This window comes from Prionailurus bengalensis, chromosome A2 (genome assembly GCF_016509475.1).
Source record: "Prionailurus bengalensis isolate Pbe53 chromosome A2, Fcat_Pben_1.1_paternal_pri, whole genome shotgun sequence".
Lineage (NCBI taxonomy): Eukaryota > Metazoa > Chordata > Mammalia > Carnivora > Felidae > Prionailurus > Prionailurus bengalensis.
The window spans coordinates 78,356,317-78,375,948 of record NC_057348.1 but is presented as its reverse complement, the minus strand read 5'-3'; the positions used below and the strand labels follow the sequence as shown (position 1 = coordinate 78,375,948).

Sequence of the window (19,632 nt, the reverse complement as noted above, 5' to 3'; positions counted from 1 at the left end):
GGCGGCCGCCTCGCGTCGGCTGTCCCCGTGGCCACCCGGCGTGGCCGGATCAGGGGCGCGGCCGCTCGTCCTCCCCTCCGGGGCTGCCTTTCAGGCGCTGCCGCCGTTGCCGCCGCTCCCGCATACATTAAAACGTAGCAGGGTTTAGAACCGCCTGTGAGTGCCTATAAATACAATTTACTGTCTGGCCTCACAAGTAACAGGGGAAGCCTATTTTTTTTTTTTTTTCCTTCTTAAAAAGCCAGCCAGCTTGAGGCAGGCACTCTGCTACCATGGAAGAGAAGAAAGCATTTCCCTTACAAAGAACAGCTGGGGGTCATGTCGAGGTTCCACACCCTGCCGTGTGCAGAGAGTGGCATGCAAACATTTCGACAAAGGCCCCAGCGAGAGCAGGAAGTATTTTTTATGGAAAGAGAAATACCTTGCAGGTGAGGGATCTTGTGCAAGGTTTCTTTGTCTCGGGATCCAATACTCCACAGTGTTTATTTGGGTCAAATTCTCTCTCTGGTTTAAGAAACAAACAAAAAATATAAGAAAAAAGGAGACTAAATAGGATTTGGCATTAAGACTACATTTAAAAAAAAAAATGCACATTTGCACCAACAAGTGAGACATTGTCAGGCAATCTGGGTTTTTTGTTTGTTTGTTTTGTTTTTCTTTTCCTTTCTTTCTTTTTCTTTTTCTTTTTCTTTTTTTTTTCCCCCAACCGGCAGCTAAAATGCTTCAAGAACCGCTCAGGGGAAAATGGCGCTCCCCTTTGACCCCTGAGTTCCAGGTCCAGCTTCGGGAGGGATGTAAATGCAGCACAAGGCGCCCGGGGGAGGGTGGGGGCAGGCACCAGAGGGCGAGGAGCCCTGACGCTGTCACACTTTATGTCACTTGAAGAGTTCCCCAGGTACTTGGCACTTTGGGCATAGCTGGCTGCAGACCAGGAAGAGGGCCTGAGGCCCAAGGGCCACTGTGTCCTGGGCGGCTCCCCCAACCTTGCCTTCCTGCTGCTGGTTTTTAGCCATTTAAGTGGGAGATTATTCCTTGACAGGTCAGTGTGACCTGCCTCTCTTGTGCTTTGCCATGTCTTCAGCACCAGGCTTTCCGTGCAGCCGCGCTGACCAGAAATCTCGTTTACCTGATTCGGGAATGTTCTGGCCAAGTTGTAGGCAGGGGCAGGGGGAAAGGTCGGGTGTGTGCTCTATATGTGTTTGCATAGTTGTAAGTTGCCTGGAGGGCAGGGCCTGCTAGTCTCCCAGCTTGCTTTGCACCCAGCACGGGCCCTGTTGCTCCAAATGGGAATGAGCCAGGGCTAGCCAGCCTGTTGGGGCTGAAGGGCGGCTGCAGAGAGGCTAGGCTTTCTCCAGTTCCCGCCTTCTCCCTGGACTGTGGATGGCTCATGGTGAGATTACTTCTAAGGACGCTGAACTTATTATGCCCACTTATGGATACTTTGCTCCTTCTGGATTACAGCAATGCTCTCTCCCCCTGGAGAAGGAGGGGAAGTGAGGCAATCCCTTAAGGACCCTTTAGGCTTCAAAGGTCCACCTCTCAGATGGTCTGTGCTGTTTCTGGAAGGCACCCAGCAGACACCTGAGTCCTGAAGCACAGGGATGACACAGCTCTTCTGGGCATTCAGGGAGGCCGGCAGCCGTGTTGGTGGGTGGGTGTGCGGGCGGGGGTTGTATATAAATTTGGGAATGTCTCCTTAAGAGGTCTGAATAGCTGCAAACTAAAAGGAGGTTACTCGGAGCACAATAACTGAATGTGTTCTGTTTTTAAAAGAGGGTTTGGGGATTGTGCTGGTGGCTGCATCGGTGGTGATGATGATGGTTCGATAAAAAACATTCTGACGTTCAAGACAGATTTCCTGGTTGGCTATCAAAATGCTTCCCACCTCTTTTTGTTTTTGTCATTGTCATCATCATCTTCTTCTCTTTCAAAGACTTGATTTTTAAGTAATCTCTACGCCCAATGTGGGGCTCAAACTCCCAACCTCAAGATCAAGAGTTGCATGTTCCACCGAATGAGCCAGCCAGGCACCATCCACCCCCCCCCTGCCCCCCTGCCCCGCCTTTCTCTAGCTTCACTTTTAGGACTAGAAAACTGTGAGGCCTGGAGACTCCCGTTTCCTGTGTGCCCTCGCTGCCCACCAAGGAGGGCCTGGGCGCCGGGCCCCAGGCTGCCTGCCATGGAGTTCTTTCCCTCAGGCCTGTCGGAGTCAGACCGGGGCCCGGATCCACACCAGCTCTCACACTGGCCCGCAACTGAGCAGGTTGCTTGGCTGGGCAATAGGAGCTGGCCGCCAAATGTCAAAGCGAGATAGAAACAAGCGAGATAGAAACAAAAGACCCAATGAGACAAAACAACCAACAAAATGCAAAACCAACAGACAACAAGAACCCCCCCCCCCCCCCCCCGCCCCATATAACTTCAGGTCAGGGTGCAGGCTGGCAGCCATGGTCACGCTTCTGCCTCTGGACACTGCCCAGCCGGGCCTACTGGTTTTTCCAGGGATGTTACCACCCAGCTCTGCAGAGTGAAATTGAACTTTCCATTCAGGAAGAGAGCCAGGAGTAGGGGGCTCCTGTCTACACAGGGAGGCCCCGCAAGGCTCCAAGAGACTGCCAGGCCCTACCTTCCTTCCTTGATAGTGGGTGAATAGTACATAGAGACATTTTTAGGGTAAAAATTTTCTGAATGCTTTGGGGCCAAAGTACTTTTAAGAAATAATTTTTTTTTTTAAGTTACAGATGTAAGACAGGAAAACCAAAATACACATTAACACAAAGTACAAAATAAAAATGACCCACAATTCTTAGGTTGATTAAGAATTATGCTCCTACTAGAGGGCCCAGTTTCTCTCTCACAGGGTGGTTTTCGTTGTATTTTCTTTTTTCTAGTCAACATTTGATAAATGCCCATGGTGTGTGAAGACGTTATAAAGTTTATAGATTTCTTGGTCTTTTGGAGGAAGCAGAACTGCCAGATTTAGTTCTACAACAAATCCAAAGCCAATATCATCCCTATGGGGGCCTCTAAGGGCAGCCATTGCCTCAAAGACTGGCCAAGTGCACCTTTCCAGGGATCCTGAGTGTCTATGCGGACAACCAAGAAGTAGATCTGGGAGAAATCCCTCAACACCTCACCTGCTGTGCTAGTCCAAGCATTCCTGGATGGCAATTCCAACCTGATTATGTGGGAAAGGCAGTGGTAGCTCCAGACCACAGAATCAACATGGCAGCCAACTAGACCAAAGGACAGAGTGGGGTAGATGGGACTGTCCCGAGCCCGCCCTGAGGTACTGTGGGGTATCATTATGGTTGTCCACCTTCCCTGCACTGAGGCTTCCACGGAAACCCGGGGAGCAGGCCAGCCTATCAGCACACGGTAAGACCATCACAATGCATGGGCTGTTGTGGTTGGTGGAAAGCATCCTGCCTCCCGGGTCAAGAGGATCAACTCCCACTGAGTCGAGGGAGAGACCTCGTCCGACCCAGAAATAAGAGAACCATTTCTCCCTCGCATTTTTAGGCAGGGGTCCTGTTTGCACATAAATTCCGTGTCCCCCTTAAAATGAAACAGACCTACTTAATTGTAAGAACACACCGCTCCTTGGTTACAAATATGACCCAGAGGCGCTCTAATCATGAGCCCGACTCTAACGACACAGACACATACCTGAAAGTCTCCTGTAAGGCTTGTTGTTGTTTTTGGTGCCATTTTGGTGTTTCTTGTCTATTGTGGCGGGCAAAATTCCTTTGCCATTTAAGATCTTCTCTGGGGAGGGTGGCACTGACTTAGACATCAAGACTGGCTTAATTAAAGGTGGGGTGGAGACGGCAGAGGACGAGGTGGAGCAGGAGGTGACCGCAGTAGTGGTTGTTGAGTTCATTTTGACATTGGCACCATCTGCCTTCACTAGATTAGGGATTTTCTCTAAACTGACTACAGGAACCGGAACGCTGAAAAATAAATGAATAGACACACACAATTGCCTTCTTTGATACATCTGGTCCGCTGAGAAGCTATACCCGCTTACCCTCATCAGAACACTTCCTTATCACTTATTTATACTCCTCTTACAAGCGAGCAGCGCAATCCCTTGATGGGAGGGAGATTTGTGCCTTGGAAAGGGCCAACGGGGGGTTCGAGGCTGGCGCAGCGCCAGGGATGGCATCAGAGCTGACTGATTACCTCCTGTACCGGCTGTCCTCATAGACCCTGCAGCTCCCCCTTCTCAGCCCTGACATGTCGGCGGTCTCTGAGACAGCACCTTGGGCAGAACAAGGTGCCCGCTGTGAAGCTCAGAAGAGATGCTGTTTGTCCCCTGAAGAGGGTGTGCCACCGTGCCACTTGCTGACTCACATCCCCTCCCCCTGCTGCTCGCTGGTCTCCCACCTCGGCGATCAGGCCTGACATCTGCTTAGCTCGGGAGCGCTGACAGGCTCACGCCGCACGGAGGCATGGCTGCGGGCCAGCGAGCCACGCTACCTGCTGTTGGAGGACTTCTGGATCACTCCTGTCCTGGGGACGGGCTCAGACTGAGAGAGGCACCATGTAACATTATCTAATATGCCATTTTAGGCAGCTAGTTATGTAAATAGGCAATTCTCAAGGCTGGCAGGTGAGAGGATGAATTTTAAGAAGACAGAGCACAAAGGTGCATGTTTGCTCTTCAAAATCTGTCACCATAGCCCCACTTCCCTGCGATTTCTCCGATAATGGATATGCGTTTGATTTCTGTGCATGTAATGCTGGGGGACCCTGTGTCTGCGGGGGCTGTGGAGGATTCTGTCTCAGGGTCTTGAAAGATGAGATGAGATGAATAAGCTTTTCTCTGGTTCCTGAACTGTTCTCTTTCCTCCTTGTAGGAGGGCAGAACGCTAACACTTCAGCTCCCCAATCATCTCTGAGCTGAGAGGAGCCGACTTAGCTATTTGAATGCCAAATGATCTAGAATATAGCTTATACATACGTGCAGACAATGTAGGGCATGAGAGAGAGGCTGATTCTGCAGGGGAGGAGTCTCATCTGTCCACGTGGCTGGCTGGCTCCTCTCAGATTTAGTCACAGATCGTTTTTTGGACCAATTTGTTCATGAAATTATTTTAGCGACCCCTGAGCCCTTGCCTCTTTGCTGACTTTGAAACAGGATCACAGGTGTTATTTATAGGTCTTTGCCAGTGAGAAGGGCACTCAGTGGTTAAGCAGATTGTCGCTGGACTTCACCCACTTTACCCTCGGACCATGTGCTTTCTTGACCTGGGGAAGGATGGTGTGGGATTTCAAGTCCTGCGTGAAGGGAAAGTGGAACAGTGGGTTTCAGTAATACACTAAGTCCCTGATAATTTCGTCTTTGATCAGTGTCTCAATCACTGAGTTATGCCCCGACTGCTGCTACCTTCTATTTAATGGCAATTTGCAAAGTACTCACAAAGCACTGAAGCACAAGAAGCCCTTGAAAAGTCAGCACAGTAAGAAGCTGGAAAGAGGTTACCTGCTGAAATTAGTGCTGCATTCCTGATTTTTTTTTTTTCTGAATGGTAAAAAAATGTAAAACCATGGGACATGGGATTCTTCTAGGCTCCTTCCCTCACTCAATTTTAAAAGACACAAACCATACAAATTAGGGTCTTGAAGAGATAGGCGTGCACCCATGTTCACAGCAGCATAATTCACAACAACCAAAAGGTGAAAGCAACCCAAACAACAATTAATGGCTGGCTGGATACACAAACTGTGGTATATCCATTCAGTGGAATATTATTCAGCCTTAAAAAGGAAGGAAATTCTGACACATGGATGAACATTGAGAACATTATGCTAAGTGAAGCAAGCCAGTCAGAAAAAGACGAACATCAGAAGATTCCACTTTTGTGAGGTACCTAGAGTGGTCATATTCATACAGACACAAAGGAGAAATATGGTTGCCGAGGGCTGGGGTTGGGGGAGAACAGGGAGCTGTTATTTCATGGGTATAAAGTTGCCATTTTGCAAGATGAAGAGTTCTGGAGATTGGTTGTACAACGTGAATGTACTTAACACTATACATTAAAAGTGGTTAGAATGGCACATTTTCTTATGCGTATTTTATCACAAGTAAAAATACAAACCACTCCCTCCCCCCCCAACAAATCACAAAATTCATGGAACTTAAATTACATGTCAATATCCTGGCTTTAAAAACACATATTATAAAGGCCTGCTTAAAAAGTTCCTGTTGAGGGGCGCCTGGGTGACTCCGTCACTTAAGTGTCTGACTCTTGATTTTGGTTCAGGTCATGTTCTCACCGCTGTGAGATGGAGCCTGATGCCCTGGGCATGGAGCCTGCTTAGGATTCTCTATCTCTGCCCCTCCCCCACCCACGCGGGTGCTCCCTCTCCCCCTCTCGAAAAATGAAATGAAATGAAATAAAAGAAAATAAAATAAAGCTCTTATTGATTTAGTCACCTTTGTCCTGATCTGTTGATTTCTGTTTTTTTTAGAATAAAAAGTTCAACTTTGGGTGGGAGGATTCTCTAGTGCCTGAGTGGCCTTCTCTGATATCCTTCTTTGTGAAGCCCAGTAAATTCAGGAAAGGAAATTAGGGCCCTGGGGTTTCAGGCTGTTGATGTATGAGCTGGTATGAGTAAAGGGAAGGCCTCTAGTTTCTGTGGAAAATGGCCAGGGCACATGCTGAGTACCCATGAGTTCAGTCGACAAAGATATAATGTTGGGCTGGAATAATCTAGAGCAATCGTAAGAACTGAAATAAATGTAAACACCAAGCCAAATGGTCCTCAAATGCTCATGGTACAGTTTGTGTTTCTCCCCTAAAGTCAACGTCCAACTCCAACCTGCTCCTTAATTCAGCCACGAGAGCACAGGTCCACTCGGTCCAGCCATCTGGAACAGTGCCAGCTGACTCATCTCTTTGGTAACGCTTCTTTCCAACTGTGTGTTAGTGAGTGAGCTTGAGCCGGGTGAGCTAATATCTGTGACTGATCTCCCAACTTGGAATTTTCTCCACTATATAACAAGTGTGGTGCAGTCACACCCTCTACTGCCAATGCTTCCAGATCTCCAGACTTCAATCCCAACGCCCATAGGCAGGATATGGAATTGGAGCCCATCAGAAATTAGAAGAGAAGGCTACTGTGAAGTTCCCTGGGATTGAGTTTTCTTGCATTGGAATGGGAGGCGTTAGGGAAAAAGTCTGATCAAGAGTGTTTCAAAGGGTTCCAAAGACCAGATGAATTGTAAGGAGCTGAGCCACTGAGTAAACGACTCTGATGCCAAGTAATTGGGACCCATCTTGGCAGTGGGAGGGGATAGGAGACTCAATTGTTTTAGGTTGGAATTCTAAGGGTGTCCAGTAACTAAATGGAGAAGGACTGTAGATAGAGTGAAGGAGGAGAACCTGGGAACTGACGTGGATACTTTTTTTTTTTTTTAAGACTTTATATTAAGTAATCTCTACCCGAAATGTAGGGCTTAAACTCACAACCCCGGGATCAAGAATTGCATGCCATTCTGACTAAGCCAGCCAGGCACCCCTGACCCGGATACTTTTATCTTTGGTTGTCCCTCTGCCCCTAAGGTTTTGGGCTTCCCCTCTAAGGTAACCTGCCTCTGGTCTGAGTTGAGAAGGTACTTCTGCTGGGAGTTAAAGCAGGGAAGCAGGCAGCTCAGTGGTGGTGGGCAGGGTCAAACACATCCTTAGAAGAAACGAGAATCAGAGAGAGAGAGAGAGGTGAAAAGCCTTCCTGTTTGCTCTTGCCAACCTGATTCCCCAAGATAAATGTCAGCCATCAGTCCACTGGAATATTTAGTCTCTTTTCTCCACTACTGTTGGCAACAGCTCTCAGATCATAAACTAACGAACAAAGGAGGAAATGATTCCAAGATGGTGCCACACAATTTGGAAAACCGATCCCAGACATTCCATCTCGTTTCAGCTGAGAGCCCTGGTCCCTGCTTCACTTACACACACATCCCGCGTGTGTCTACACTCCAGGGTGTGAGGGTGCGGCTGTCTGGAAATCATCATCTCACGACTGCCTCCTGCTTTCTCCCACGGTGCCCTTTCTCACTGTCCCACTTCCCCTACCATCACCGCTGGCCAGTACAGTGTCCCAGCCCTGGGCAGTGGACCCTGAATAACAGGTTTAATTTTTTCCATTGGAAAGAAGCCAAAAGATTCTGACCGCTGCTTTCTCAGTGTGGGTATCTCCCCCGCATGGAATCGCACTAACTCAAACATCTCCACGTGGGGTCGGAGGGCTGGGAGGGGTGGGCAGTTGGAAACACCCAGATGACTAAGCAATTTATCACTGTGTTTGCTCAGGTGATAAACAAGCCTGGCAGTTACCGCCTCCCTCCCCAGGAAAGCCCAAGCCCCTCAAGTTTCAAGTTCCCTTTCTGTCTTAAGGGATGCAACTCACACACTTCCTGAGTCCCACAATTAGTTGCATTTATCACCTCGCTATTGTCCTTTCTTGGAGGAGCAGAGTTTGAAAGGGAAAGGTGAGTCCAGCTCTGTCCCTGTTGCTTTCATAATGCCTGTTTTGTTGGCTGCCAGGGAGCCCAGGGCTGCAGCTTGTTCCCCTGCTGTGTCTAATATGCTGGGAGTAGTTATCTCCTTGTTAGCCCTGTATCTCTGTCTCTGGTCCGGGGAAGGGATCCTGGGAAGTCCTCCCTCAGCCTCCTGGCTATGTGGGGGAGACATCTACCTTGCTTCTTTTCTGCTGCTTTGGCTGCCATGTCTTCTTCCTGAGTGCCTGTCTGAATTTATCATTCAGGACCGAGGAGGCTGCTCTGGCTTTAAGAAAAATGGCTCTCCCGGCACCAAGTGGATTCCTGCCCGGGGTGATGTCTGCAAAAGAGCAGAAGTGGAAGAATCTCACGGTGCCGTTTCAAGGGCCACCCGTGTCTTTCGGGACCAGCTGCTCTCCTGCCAGCTACAAGGTCCTGTGGATCTGATTTATTCTTTCATCATCAACAGATAAGTCTTAAAAGAACGGTTCAGAAAATCTGGAGGCCTGCAGAAATCGTTGCCAGCTCTGCTCTACTTACCGGCGCAGGGTAAAGATGGATTTGACAGGCAAGAGCCCGAAGACATATGGTATTTGTGCTGTGGGTTATGTGTCTGATGAGAGTTCTCAGCTGTCTGATTTCTTCCCACCAATTCTTTCGACAAAGGCCCATGTGCCTGTGCTACTGGCCTGGCAGAATTTTGAGGATCTCTGAGTCACTGCCAGATCCTTGAACAGGCCACCTCACCCAGCCTCCTGCCTTCTAAGCAGTGATAGTATTTAAGTCATCCCAAATAAAAGGGGGGATTTACTCTATTTTAAAAGATCCTCAGAGAAGGAATTAAATTTGGCTCATTTGGATGCATTCTGGGAGCAGCTATCAGGACATTATTTACATCAAGTTTAAATTCTTCAAGTGGAAGAAATACCTGGGACATTCTTAAAGTCTGAGGGTCAGGCAATTGCTAAGAATCAGCCTCAGTAACAGAGCTACAAAGTCCTCAATGGATAGAGGAGGCACTATGTAAATCCCGATGAATGAATCAATTTTTTTTTTTTTTAATCTGGAAAAACAGATTGGGAAAAACTTTTAGAAAGCCAATTTGTAAACACCTTAAGCAAACAGAAAACAGAGTAATCAACCACAGAGCACATAAATTAAAAAAAAAAAACCTGCCAGATTAATCTAATATTATTTTGTGGCTGAGGGTCAGGTCCGGTGGTCAGGGAGAAAGCACTGTGTTTACTCTCTCCTGGCCTTTGCACAGCTTTGGATTCGCTCCCATATAACCCACCCTCAATAAACTGGGAAAACGTGGTCAGACCACAGAGCTATTGGGGGTGAGAGGCCCTGGCAGCAGAGGCAAAAAAGATTGGGTAGCGGGGTCTCGTGCCAGCCCAGAGCGGTACCCAGCAGAGCTCACAGGGGCCTGTCGCCGGCCAGGAAGGTTAGAGCATCTCCATCAGTGACTTGGGTGATGGGCCAGCATCTCCATCAACTCTGAGGAGAGGTGGTTAGCCACTGAGAAGATGTGGGACTTTCCCTTCAGCCCATTATGAATGGGGGAGAGATGAACCTGGGGACTTTGACAAATTGTAAAAGTGGCCAGGAGCAAGTGAAACAAGGAGGGTTGGATGTCATTGCTCTACGGGGCGTTGCAAGATAGTTTAGGATAATCGTTAGGAATATAGGCTTCAAATCAGACAAACCTAGATGCGAATCCTGCCAGTTGCCTTATGGTAGAAAAGCCATCAGACTTCCCGAGTCCAGGGCCTCGGCAAGCCCGTAAGGACTTCTGTGAGAATTAGAAGAGGGTGGCTGACCTGGAAAGTGGAAATGTGCCAGTTTCAGTTCCTCCCTGCCTCCTCGGCGGGGACAGACTCGTATAGGCATATGGGGGCTGCCCTCCCTACCTTATTTCAGGAACTTACCACTCTGGGCCTCAGTTTCCTTATCAGTAAAATGAAGATCATGGTAGAGATTTGAGGTGATTACATGAGATCATACAAACGGAGTGCTTAGCAAAGTGCTGGGCACACAGTTGGCCTTCAACAAATTGGAGCTAAAATAAAAAGGGGAGAGAAGATTGTGCTGTCCCCTCTCCCTACTGACCCTGAGTCTTGTGGGGTATACCTCTGGGGTGCAACTCATCAGAAACTTGTGTCCTCTTTGCCTTCCGGTCCGACAATGGAGGGAGGGCCACACAAGGCGGGAGGAGGAAGGGGCTGGTGGCCTTCCATATTTACCATATCCACCCAGGGGAGGATCACTTTTGGGGGTGTAGTGAAGAGGAAAAACAGAACTAGGTAGGACATTTTCCCTTCCCCATTGCTTTTCAATCCCTGATCTTGTATGCACGGCCCAAGCCTGGACGAGAGGTTAGAGATCCCAGCTGGAGAACGCATTCTGGAGGAAAAGTGAGCAGGAGGTAACGGGGGTCCTTCTGGCTCTAAGACATCTTCTGTAAGACTGACTGCATGGGTTCTCAGCTGCTCCAGATTTCCTGGAGGCAGAAGGCCCCAGCACCAGCCTCTGTTAAGTCTCTCCAGCACTTTGGTTAATCAGGGTTTCGCAAGGCCTGGAGCTCAGAAGGTGGTCCCCAAACCCGCTGGGAGATCAACAGGCACTAAATGCCATTCCTGGTGAGTCGTAATGCCCTAAGACTGTGGGAAAAAATCAGCAAGCTAGAGGAGAGGAAGATGAAGAAGGGAAAACAGAGTCCTGGCACAGCAGGGTAAGTCGTGCAGGACAGGCTGTCTCTAGAGTGCACTTGGACCAGCTTGCCTACTGTGCTGCTGCCTTGGGTGGCGCATCCAGGAGGAGTGTGAGACCAACCCTAGGCCAGACCAATTGCACCTGCTCTGACAACTAAAAGTGTCAGTTAAAACGAATACCGAGTGAAATTCACATCAAGGCATAAATGGTATCAGAGCCTCTGAGGGCAGGACTTGAGATGTCAGCGACCAGGAAGCAAGTGGATCCTGGAGGGAGCGCTGGTGCAGAGCAGAACAGAACCCCAACCCCGCCCCCCCCCCCCCCCCCCCCCCAGCCCAGGACAGGCTCTGGAGAAGCAAGCAGGAGCGCTCCCCTCTGTAGCCACCAGAGGTCATTGGCTCCCGCTACCAGAGCTGCAGGCAGCTCCCGTCTGCCCGGCCTGTTCCTCGCCTTCCAGACCCAGCACAGCCAAGACATTCACTGTCTCTCTCGGGCCCAGGAGCCAACACCGACTGGGGGGCGGTGGGGAGGGGAGAGGACTCCTCACAGAACATCCTCCTTCACCCCCTGCCAGGGGAGGCCCGGAGCCAAGCCCTGGGCTCAGGTCCTCAGCTTTTGCTTTCAGGAAGCTTGTTCTGAGCAGACTGGGGATGCACAAATGGCATGGTGTCCCTGGCTGCCTGTGGGTGCCCCAGCCTCTGCTCCCCACCGTCCTTCACACATGAAGAGCCCCAGGGAGCGTCTTCCCTCATAAGTGGCCTGGGAGCCAGGGTGTCACTCACTCTGCTCTTTTCTTCTCCACATGGAATCCTGGGCAGGCAGCCCTGCACCCCAAACACCTCCATCCAGAACACTGAGCACACTGTTTAAACCATCAAGAGCTGGAGACTTGACATGGACCTACAGCAGACTCAGGAAATTCTTTGTCCCAAACTAAATACTTTGTATTAAAACAAAAAACAAAAAACAAACTCTTCTGGTTCACAACATCACCATCCAGTCAGAGACCTTGGCTCTTTCCTGACATTCGGTCACTCACAGGTCTACCTGCTGGTCATCGTTGCTCGCCTGAACACTGATGAAAATCCCTACCACCAGTCTTTCCGTCCCAGCCTCTTCTCAGCCTCCACTCAGCTCCCGTGCAAATCTGACCCCGCCGTCCTGCTGTTCCAAAGGCTTGGCGGGCTCCCCGCTGTCCAGAGTCCAACCTCACAGCCCAGCCCCCCACAGCCCGCGCCCTGGGGAACCTTCCCCCACAGCCTGGTGGGGCTCTTACCGCTCCTTAAACACCCAGCTCTCAGCTTGGCTCCCGGCCTTTATGTGGGCTGGGCGGTTCCTTCTGTGGCGGTGCCCTCCTCCCTCCTCCGGGTGAATACTCCCCCATCTGCCCAGATCCAGATGAAATGTCCTCTTCTCTCTCAGGGCTGGCTGTTCCTTCCTAGGTGTTTGTGCCACATTTATCATGTCAAATGGCAAGGTCTCAGTTCTATGTTAATGTGGCCTGACCAGAAAATGGGCTACCTGAGGACAAGGACCTTGACCAAGTGTCCATGTTGCTCTGGAGTTACCTCAGTGACATATGCATTATTTGGCACTGAGGAAGGGCTCGGTGAATGGTCGATGAGTGAATTAATGTTCTCAGTGAAGGTTAAGTCACATAACACGATAAAACCAAACCAGTGCTCCGCCAGAACAAACGCTGGAGGTAAGTAGCAGCCTGCAGCTGTCTCCCTTCCTGGTGGAGGAGCCAGAGTGATTACAAAGGAGGGGGGGGGGGGCGGCTTGTCGATCCCCAACCCCCACCCACTACTCCTCTCATTGTCTCTTGACACTCATATACTGAGCACTTGCCACTGCTGGCCAGGAGGCTATGGAAGATCGTACCTAACCTTCACCCCCAGTTTATAGAGGAGGAACCTGGGGTTTAGAAAGGTTGCCTCAGGGCATTCAATCAGCAAAGTGAAGGGCAGCAGTGGGGCTTGACTTCAAGCAGCTCTCAGGATGGTGCACCTGATCTTAGCACTGGCAGTGAGAAGTCCTGGGGTAGAGCCCCAGCTCCACCATCGTCCAGTTGTAATCTTGGACCATTCTCTTCATCAGTGTGGGCTGCTTCCTCATCTTGTCACCGAGCAGACGTGAGGCTCTGGAGGCGTCTAATAAGTACCATGTGCAGTGCGAGCACAGAGGACGGTGACTACTAATCTTTGTGGCTCCTCCTCCCTTTCTCGGTCATGTCATTTGTTTCCTTCCCCAGCTGTCCTAGCCTGTATGTTCCTTCCCTAGACTCTAGTCCCTATTTCTGAGCACTTTTGGGACTTGACAAGGTCAGCTGAGTTTCTACACAAGGAGCTGTCCATTGTCCTTATCTTGATCATCTGGAAACCCAATGAGCCTGCAGCACTCAAGTGTTTCAGTTTCTATGCCTCTGTGTCCTGGAAGGGACATGGTCCCCCCGGATGCTCTAACATTCTGGCCTGTTCCTCCCATCCTCTCTTGACTGCCCTTTCCATTCCCTCCCTCTGGGGCTCATCACAGTAACCTCCATCTACTTCCCTTCCTCTACCTGCCTTTCCCCCCCTCACCCTCTGCCCCACTGCTCCCTTAACACCCAAACCTGCACCACTAGGGGTAAAAACCAGCCCCAGAATGCCCCCCTCATGTCTTGTGTGAGGGGCTGCATTTGTAAGTGGGGTCTAGGGAGGGACTTCTGTGGGATGCTATATCGACTCCTTGGTTCCCTTCTGATTAGGGTTTTCCTCGCAGTCAAGTGCGTCCTGGGACATGGGTGCAAACGCAGGCAGAGGCCATGGTACAAGGATGCGCTGAACTCGCCTCTTCCTTAGTTTAAGGGAAAATAGCTTCCCCTTCTTGCCAGAGCACAAAGGTTTTTCCTTTTTATCATCCAGGACCATACTTCTCCCTTCCCAACTCTCATAATTGTGACAGGGACAACAGTCCCATGATGGGAGCTGATTTCTCACCCAGTCTGATTTCTCACCCAGAACTCAAAAGATAGCTATTTATACCTGTCGTTTCCTTTAGCATCAGAAAAATCGCATGAGGAGGGGGAAAGGAGCAGTTCTATTTCACAAGCTCCTTCATTCATTCACTCATTATTCATTCACTTAGCAAATATTTGCTGGGATGCTGGATTCCATGCTACACCACAGGAGGCCAGGGAGCTAAAGGTCCAGATGGAGGCAGGGGAGGATAAAGATGCAAATGAGTATAATAGACAACGAAGGCTCTTATAGCAGTAGCTTGAGTGCTAGTGGGAGCTTAGAGGAAGAAGCATAAAAGTCTGGGAAGGGGCGCCTGGGTGGCTCACTCGGTTAAGCATCTGACTTCGACTCAGGTCCTGATCTTGTGGTTCATGAATTCGAGCCCCGTGTCGGGCTCTGTGCTGACAGCTCAGAGCCTGGAGCCTCTTTCGGATTCTGTGTCTCCCTCTGCCCCTCCCCCACCCACGCTCTGTCTCTGTCTCTCTCAAAAAGAAACAAACATTAAAAAAAAAAAAGTTGGGACGCCTGGGTGGCTCAGTCGGTTGAGCGGCCGACTTCGGCTCAGGTCACGATCTCGCGGTCCGTGAGTTCGAGCCCCGCGTTGGGCTCTGTGCTGACAGCTAGGAGCCTGGAGCCTGTTTCGGATTCTGTGTCTCCCTCTCTCTGACCCTCCCCCGTTCATGCTCTGTCTCTCTCTGTCTCAAAAATAAATAAACGTTAAAAAAAATTAAAAAAAAAGTTAAAAAAAGAAAAGTCTGGGGAGACTTCATGGAGGAAGTGACACACATGCAGAGAGGTTGCTTCTGGTAAGGGAAACAGCACATGCCAGCACATGGAGGCACGTCTGAGGAGCTACAAATAGACTGGGACGCCTGGAATATGAAATGAAGGAGTTAAAAGTGTTGGCGGCAGCAGTTGGACAAGTGGGAAATGCCAGATCGTATGTCCACCTCCGAAGAGGTTAAGCCTCTGCTCTGTAGGCAAACAACTGAGAGACCCTGGAGAGTTGTGAGCAGGGCAGGGGCATGATGCACTCAGGTGGGGGGTGTGGACAGCAGACTGGGGAAGGGCACGGTGAGGGGTAGGGAGACCAGGCAGAGGCCGCCGCAAGAATCCTAAGAATCTGGGTGATCAGAGGGTAAGTTGGGTCACCTGGAGGGTCTGTAGCACTTCGGATCTCTGAGATTTCCCCAAGCGGGAGCCCGGAGAAGACTCCCTACGTCCTCTGGGAGCCATTAATACGGAGCCGTGGTCTTGCCCCCACTTCATGGCAACACCAGGCAAGAACCAATAAGCCAGCCTCGTTTCTCCCAAGGCACTCAGCCAGGGCCTCTCAGCTCTTTCCCCTCTGCAGAGAGTGCTGGGAAAGACTTCCACACCACTCCTACTCCCCAAACCTCCACTGCTCCAGGGGGACACAGCCCTCATTCTAAGCATCCAGAGGAGCCCTGCCTGAGGAAGGAGAGGGACACCCTCCCCCACCTCACTGTCGGGCACACGCAGGAGGCCAGGGAGCCTGCTGATTTTTCTTTTGCTCTGGCTCATTTTCCTTCTGGAGCAGCGGGCTCATCTCCTGCATTTTTAATAGCTGAGCGTATTTAGCATTCAGCACACACGTGTGGGTTGATAAGGCCCAAAGAGAAGGCAACAAGCCATGCAGGGAGGAAAGCCTCCTCCCTGCTCCCGCCCACATCAACGGGTTTGCAGGTTTCAGTTCCCTATGGCTCCCTTCCTGGACTAGGATAGCCGAAGTGACAGCAGGTGGGAAAGTCAGACTGCCTGACTTAGTCCCTATGCGGGGCTAGTCCCCTGGCTGAGTAGGAAATCAGAAGTAAAGGCTGAAATGTTCATTTTAGCTCAAAAGGGCTGAATAGCCATAAATCCCTTTTAACTTCTACCTAGAGACAGAATCATCTTGTGCCCCTCCCTCCACCTTTATGGGCTCCATGGACACCTGGATGGCAAGACCACGGGCAGGGTATTCTCTGGCCTGACCCCCTGCAGGACCATCCACCAGTGGAGAGGGGCTCTGACTGGGGGCTGGGCGGGGGCGGCGCTGGGAGTGCTGCTGGGCAGACCTGCACGGGACAAATTTGGTAGCACAAGGATGCCCTCTCTGTTTCTCCCTTTCTTCTAACGCGGAATTATTTTCTAACCTCCCCATCCACAGAAGGGAGCAAATAACAAACCCATGGGCCATTTCACCTTGCGTGAGATGCCAGGAGGTCAGCCTCAACTCAGGAGTGGCGTTTTTATTTCCGTACATGGGGGTTTGAGCTACTTGGAAAAGGGTGCCCCTCACCTGATGTTAAGTCTAATCTGAAGGCCACAGTCCACCACCTGCACCCAAGACTTATGCTTTTCTGACCTCTAGGGGCTGCTACAGAGCTCCTCTGGGGCAGGGGAGTCTCTGCATGGCCTGACTGGGACCTCCAGGCCGGTTCCCACCTCACACCTAACAGCGGCAGGCTAATGTGGGAGAAGAGCAAATGTTCCTTCCACCCTAGAATCTATCAGTTCCAGCGGGGAGCATAACATCCCAGAGACACAAGGAGCCACATTCATACACTTGTGAATCAAAGAACCAGAGGGGCTTACCAAGGGTCACCTGGCCAAGGTGTCCAGGTTTGTGCGGTCTGACACAGCAGCCACTAGCCATTTGTGGCTATTGAGCATTTAAAAAAGTGATCGAAGAACTGAATTTTGAATTTTATGTAATTTGAATCAGTTTGATTCAGTTATTAGAAAATGTCTAGGGGCGCCTGGGTGGTTAAGTGCCCGACTTCGGCTCAGGTCATGATCTTGTGGGCTTGAGACCTGTGTCAGACTCCACACTGTCAGCACAGAGCCCGCTTCAGATCCTCTGTCTCCCTCTCTCTCTGCCCCTTCCCCACTTGCACGCTGTCTCTCTCTCTAAGATAAATAAACATAAAAAAAAAGAAAGAAAGAAAAAGAAAGAAAGAAAGAAAGAAAATGTTTAAGTGTGTCTGGAACAACTTGGGTTTGCGAATTCATTTTATGATCTCTAGTTGTTTATGAAACCTAAAAATGGATAAAATATTTCTGATGAAAATTTGGTGTCCAAAGTGACGGGTGCTGTAGGTGTAAAACACACAGGATTTCGAAGACTTGGTAGAACAAAAAAACAAAAATTATCTCGCTGATTATATGTTGAAATTATAAGATGGTGGATATATTAGGAAAAAAGTAAAAATTATCTCGCTGATTATACGTTGAAATTATAAGATGGTGGATATATTAGGAAAAAAGTAAAAATTATCTCACTGGTTATATGTTGGAATTATAAGATAGTGGATATATTAGGGAAAAAAACAAAATTATCTCACTGATTTATGTTGAAATTATAAGATAGTAGGTATATTAGGTTAAATAAACTATATTAAAAATTGTTTCCTTTCCCTTTTTCCAATGTGGCTGCTAGAAAATTTACATTTCCACACGTGTCACACATTACATTTCCATTGGATGGCACCAGCCCAAACACGTGTAGATAAAAGGTTAACTGTCCCAAGAATAGAAATCTTACAATCCTTTTCAACGGTCAGATCAATTTCACTCAATTCGACAAATATTTACTGACAAGGGGACCATGTTTGCGGAGCGTGAGGCCCCACCATGCAGGAGATTCCGCAATTACTTCTGAGCAGAAGGAATGACACGAGGTCTCACCTGTGGCAGACCATGGACAGAGTCATGGGAAAGGTAAAAATGAAGGGTCCTGGGAATTAAAAGGGAGATGCCAGCATACCAGTGGCCTGCAAGGAGGGAATGCGTGAACGGCAGGTAGAGGAAGGTGGCCAGTGGGACAGGCAGTGAGGGCAGTGGGGGATTTGGACCAGGAAAGAGGGCCAGGATGCTGTGGGAAGAATCTCGACTTTGCAGTCCCTGCCTCCTCAGGGCCGTCTTCCCCGGGGCCCCTGACTCTCCTTGGCCCTGCCCTCGGCCCCTGCTTCTCTCAAGCCACGTACCTTCCCCAGAGGGTGCATCTGTACCTACGGTCTCAAGGCCTGTGTCTCCACTGATGACTGTCAAAGCTCCATCCCCAGCCCACACCTCTCTCCTGACCTCTGGGTCCAAACGTGCAATGCCACCAACCGAACATCTCTATGCGGACCTTCCTCGGATACAGGGATGCCTAGTTTTACTGCATTTCCCTTTGTTGAACTTTGCACAAACTGTGCTTTTTTTTTTTTTACAAACTGAGGCTGTGTGGCAATGCTGCGGTGAATAAGGCCATTGGCACCATTTTTCCAATGGCACGTGTTTACTTCATGCCTCTGGGTCACATTTTGGTAATTCTTGCAATATTTCAATCTTTTCATTATTATTATATTTGTTGTCAGCGATCTTTGATGTTACTATTGTAATAATTGTTTTGGGGTGCCACGAACCACCATACGAGATCGCAAACTAGGTGATAAACACGTGTATTGATTGGTCCACTGACCAGCTGTTCCCTGTCTCTCTCCCTCTCCTCGGGACTCCCTATTCCCTGAAACACGACAATTATTGAAATCAAGGGACACCTGGGGGGCTAAGTTGTTTAGGCATCTCTTTGTTTCAGCTCAGGTCATGATCTCACGGTTTGTGAGATCGAGCCCCACGTTGGGCTCTGTGCTGACAGTGCAGAGCCTGCTTGGGATTCTCTCTCTTTCTCTCCCTCTCTTTCTGCTCCTCCTGCATGCTCTCTCTCGCTCTCAAAAATAAATAAATAAACTTAAAAAAAAAATATCGAAATCAGGCCAGTGAATAACCCTACAATAGCCTGTAAGTGTTCAAGGGAAAAAAAAGTCACACGTCTTTCACTTGAAACCAAAAGCTAGAAACGATTAAACTTAGTGAGGAAGGCCTGTGGAAAGCCAAGACAGGCCAAAAGCTAGGCCCCTCGCACCACACAGTTAGCCAAGTTGTGAACGCAAAGGAAAAGTTCTTGAAGGAAATTAAAAGTGCTACTCCAGTGAACACGTGAATGATGAGAAAGCAAAACAGCCTTATTGCTGCTAAGGAGAAAGTTTGAGTGGTCTTGGACAGAAGATCAAACCAGCCACGACATTCCTTTAAGCAAAGCCTAATCCAGAGCAAGGCCCAACTCTCTTCAATTCTATGTAGGCTGAGAGAGGCGAGGAAGTGACAAAAAAAACACTTGAAGCTAGCAGAGGTTGGTTCATGAGGCTTAAGGAATCTCCATAACATGAAAGTGCAGGGTGAAGCAGAAGGTGCTGATGTAGAAGCTGGAGTAACTCTCCGGAAGATCTAGCTGAGATCATTAATGAAGGTGGCTACACTAAACAACCAATTTTCAGTGCAGGTGAAGCAGCCTTTTCCTGGAAGAAGATGCCATCTGGGACTTTCATAGCGAGAAGGAAGTCAATGCCTGGCTTTAAAGCT

At 49.4% G+C, this 19,632-nt stretch overlaps 1 protein-coding gene across 5 annotated transcripts in view; it reads right to left on the bottom strand.

The window, feature by feature from the left end:
* ATXN7L1 (ataxin 7 like 1) overlaps positions 1-19,632 on the bottom strand; it is a 248,047-nt gene that overhangs the window by 30,418 nt on the left and 197,997 nt on the right. For all 5 annotated transcript variants that reach the window (XM_043588617.1, XM_043588618.1, XM_043588620.1 and 2 more), the window contains 2 exons: positions 3,670-3,953; positions 422-504 (listed from right to left, as the gene is read on the bottom strand). In XM_043588617.1, the coding sequence (XP_043444552.1) occupies positions 422-504; positions 3,670-3,953 (367 nt within the window). The remainder of the gene's footprint in view (positions 1-421; positions 505-3,669; positions 3,954-19,632) is intronic.